The sequence below is a fragment of the Gadus morhua genome, chromosome 20 (assembly GCF_902167405.1).
Source record: "Gadus morhua chromosome 20, gadMor3.0, whole genome shotgun sequence".
Lineage (NCBI taxonomy): Eukaryota > Metazoa > Chordata > Actinopteri > Gadiformes > Gadidae > Gadus > Gadus morhua.
In genome coordinates, this window is record NC_044067.1 from 3,141,817 (window position 1) to 3,145,772 (window position 3,956).

A 3,956-nucleotide genomic window follows, 5' to 3' on the forward strand; every position below is an offset into this window, starting at 1 on the left:
GAGAATTACGTAGGTCTCCCATAATCATTCAGGTAATCAATACGTCCGTGCCTTTTCCAGCTATTTCAAAGTTATTTGTGTTTTGTATATCCGTGTTCAACGCCATTCATGTTAAGTAAAAGGAAAAACCTCGAACACGAGAAGTAAATGGAGCCGTGCACTTCTTTAATAGGTCCATGGCACTGAGCCGTTTCTTTCACTACGACTCCTTTCAGCTGCCCACCCCTCCATCTCCAACAAAAAATAAATACATGGCAACATAAACAAATTTGTTCTATTTTGAAATGATTCATGGCTGATAAATATCAAGAGCGAGGCTTAATATGTTTCAGTGCACCTTTTCAATCATAGTTTTGTGTATCAATTAAAATAATAAATGTCTGAGTGGTCTATTGGTCTCTTGTTTTAAATGATTTAGAGGTGGTGGGCGGGGGGTTGGTGTTGGCAGTATAACTGTTGGTATGCATGGACATGTATTGTAATTGTGCGCTTATCTTTTCGGTTGTGCAGGCAATGTCGGAGATGACTTGGACATCTGTATAAATCAGGCGACTACAGTGAGGGTGGTGAAGTCCATTGGCTTTGACTACAAGGAACACAATGCTTTTCGCACATTGACTGTAGAGCAGGTGGCTGGCCTCCAAGATAGACAATATGTAAGTGGTTCAATACTTGAAAGGAAACAAGGACCAACTTGTATGCCGGGTATGAATCTTCCATATTCAATATTAGGGATGAGTGGATAAGCATGTGGTGTCTTTTTCCTGTATTGTAGGTTGGAAAGATCCAGGTGAAGGTCCACTGGCTGCAGGCCGCCAGTAAAATGGTCTCTGTCCGTGGCAACATGCTGGAGCTCAAGAAATGCCATGTTGCTGACACCACCGGGATGATTAGGCTGTCCCTCTGGGGGGGGTGTATTGGCCAAGTGGAGCAGGGCGTGTCCTACGTCCTGACGAACCTGGCGGTCCGGAAAGAGGGAGAGATGATTCTGACGACTACAAAGGACACCACCATCCGGGTCTCAGAGGAGGAGGTCCTGGTTCCAGAATCTGTTGCGATTCTGCGACTGGAGGTGAAGCAACAGGAGATGGAGCAGGAGGTGGAGCAGGAGGGGCTCACCACGGTTCAGGGACCAGTCTGTGGAGTCAAACTGGCTGACCAATGGCAGTGCAGCAGCTGCCACAAATGGCAGCTGGCCTTCGATCTAAATGCCATAAGCCATCGCTGCGAGGCCTGTGGCCTCCTTCAGAGGGTCGGGTCCTATGTACAGGCTGTCAACGGGACACTCATGGTCAATAAGGGGGATGTGAAACTCCCGTTGACATTGACCTCGACTGTCCTGATGACATACCTGAGTCAAAACGACCTCCAGGAGCTGCTTTCAGATGTGCAGTTGGTGGAGGACCACTTTTTGGAAGTGGGGGTGTTTGTAATCCAATACGATGCCAACAATGAGGTTGTCGTTGTCACAACAGGGAATGTTTGAAGACAGGATGGACGTAATTAATAGCATATTAAGAAGTTGTATCAAAATGATTCAATTCTGTGTCATTAAAAAAATAATTTTAATGTCACAGAAGATAGTGTTATTAATGAAATCCCCATTTTATTAAAAAAAACAAATTTAATAGCTCGGCTATACTTATCATCCACCAACAGATGGTGCTATGGGACTTAAGTGTGACAGATAGAGCGAGTAGCAGGTCAAGAGGAATTCAGTTTAGTGATGGAAATTTCAGCAACTTTCGGCTTCCAAACGGCTCTTCATATTACCACTTATACCTTTTATAATTCAGCCAAATGTAGCCCGTTTTGATTTATGATTCGTATGTGTATGCCTATATATCACTTAAATTATTCAATACATCCTATTAGTATTCAAAAGCAAAAATTACATTTTATAATATCAATAAATTGCTGTAGCCGATTTTCATTTCATTGTTTTCGTTGAGATGCTCGCAACGCGCATCCCCGCCCCTCGCTGCTTGCTTAATGGTATGATCCTTGTCTATCAGACATTTATTGGTTGCATGCATGAACCTGACAGTCAGTCACTGCACACACGCATGGCATGCACGAAGCACCCGTAGAGCATAACATTAACATGACATTCAAGCCTAACCTTACCTTGATAGGCTATTCATTTGCTTTAACATGTATCTACCTACTATTTGCATGTTGGCACTGCTTTTCAGAGTCATTTGTGTCTTTTTGTGGGTCTATACACCTGCTAACTACAACCCATCAAGCTTATTGCAGGTTCATGACCTATTAGCACTTCGTTGAAGTAAGCAGATATGTGCATGATGGCATACATGTCTTTCTGTATACGCTGCTAACTCATGTCCCATGCAGGTTTATTGTATTTTTGCACCTAGATGAACTCTCAAGGATAGGTCTTATAACCCTAAAAGTACACATCATAGGCCTACATTAAATTACAATGTGTTCACAGCTGCACGAGTAGATAGAAAATTATTTTTTTATTATTATTATTTACTGCTTCATATCCGGCCTCTCGCGACCTCAGACCCCACGTCATATCCCGCCCCTTGCAAGCCCAACTCCCTTAACCACCCGGAGGTCCCCAGGCTACATGGGTCAAATGCAGAGATCTGATTTAATTTTGTAGTACTTGCACATATGCAAGACAAATAAAAACGAAACCGCTGAAACCAAAACCTCAGTCTGGTCCACAACTTCCTTTAACGGTTACACAACATTACCATCCGATTTTCATCTCATATTTTTACGTTACATGGAGCCGCCCTCATCTCACGCAGCTTTGTGTTTCTAGGATCTGGATGCCAAGAAATATCCCATGTCGGGTCCACAGAGAGGCTACTGCTTGATCGTCAACAACTTTAAATTCAGCTGTTCCTCTCCAAAACTTAGGAATCGAACAGGGACAGTAAAAGATGCAGGTAGGCCCATGCTATCATAATACAATAGTAATATAGTCTCAGTCCAGATATTTATATTTGTGTGTGTGTGTGTGTGTGTGTGTGTGTGTGTGTGTGTGTGTGTGTGTGTGTGTGTGTGTATGTGTGTGTGTGTGTGTGTGTGTGTGTGTGTGTGTGTGTTACACTGGTCCTGCAGAGAGCCTGAGTCTTGTGTTCACCTGGCTGGGCTTCCAGGTGGAGGTGGTGAAGGACGCCACCAGAGATAAGATGCTCTCCTCCATGCGGGAGCTGGCCAGCAGGGACCACAGTGGGATGGACTGCGTCGCTTGCATCGTCCTGAGCCACGGCCTGGAGGGCGGCGTGTACGGGGTGGACGGGGGGGTGGTCCGGCTGGAGAAGCTCAAATGGTATGTGAATGGGGAGCAATGCCGCTCCCTGATAGGGAAGCCCAAGCTGTTCTTCATCCAGGCCTGCCAGGGCAACAAGAAGGTGAAGGTGGTCCCCGTCCCGGCCGACGGACCCGTCAACCCTGAGGTCCACGACCAAACTGACGGACCCAGCGGCCCCGGGGTCCACGCCCAGACCGACGGACCCAGCAGCCCTGGGGTCAACATCCAGACCGACGGACCCAGCGGCCCCGGGGTCCCCGCCCAGACCGACGGACCCAGCAGCTCTGGGGTTATCCGCAGCGACGTTGCTTCAGCGACTGAGTCGATACCCATTACGGCAGATTTCCTGATCAGCATGTCTACCCCTCCCTCCCATGTCTCTTGGAGAGACAGGAAGAAAGGCACCTGGTTCATCCAGTCCTTGTACAAGAACCTTATACTCAGGGTTCCACGGTGAGTGAAACGTTCCTGTTTAGACATTGTTGTCGATGTAGAGGGGGGAGGGGTAGGGCCCTTCCTGCGGAAGTCCACAATCAACTCCTCCATCTTTGTGTTCAGGATCAGGTTGTTTTCCCCGCACCACAGTTTCAGAACCCTCACTTCCTGCCTGTAAGCCGTGTCATACTCATTGCTGATAAGTCCTATCACGGCTGTGTCATCTGCA

General features: G+C 46.8%; 1 protein-coding gene across 1 annotated transcript; it reads left to right on the forward strand.

Moving 5' to 3' along the window:
- Positions 1-243: 243 nt before the first annotated feature.
- On the forward strand, positions 244-3,749 carry LOC115533723 (caspase-9-like). Its single transcript, XM_030344363.1, has 4 exons — positions 244-656; positions 776-1,072; positions 2,798-2,924; positions 3,100-3,749. The coding sequence occupies exons 2-4, from the start codon at positions 824-826 to the stop codon at positions 3,747-3,749; spliced, it is 1,026 nt and encodes a 341-aa protein (XP_030200223.1). The 5' UTR covers positions 244-656; positions 776-823.
- Positions 3,750-3,956: the final 207 nt, after the last annotated feature.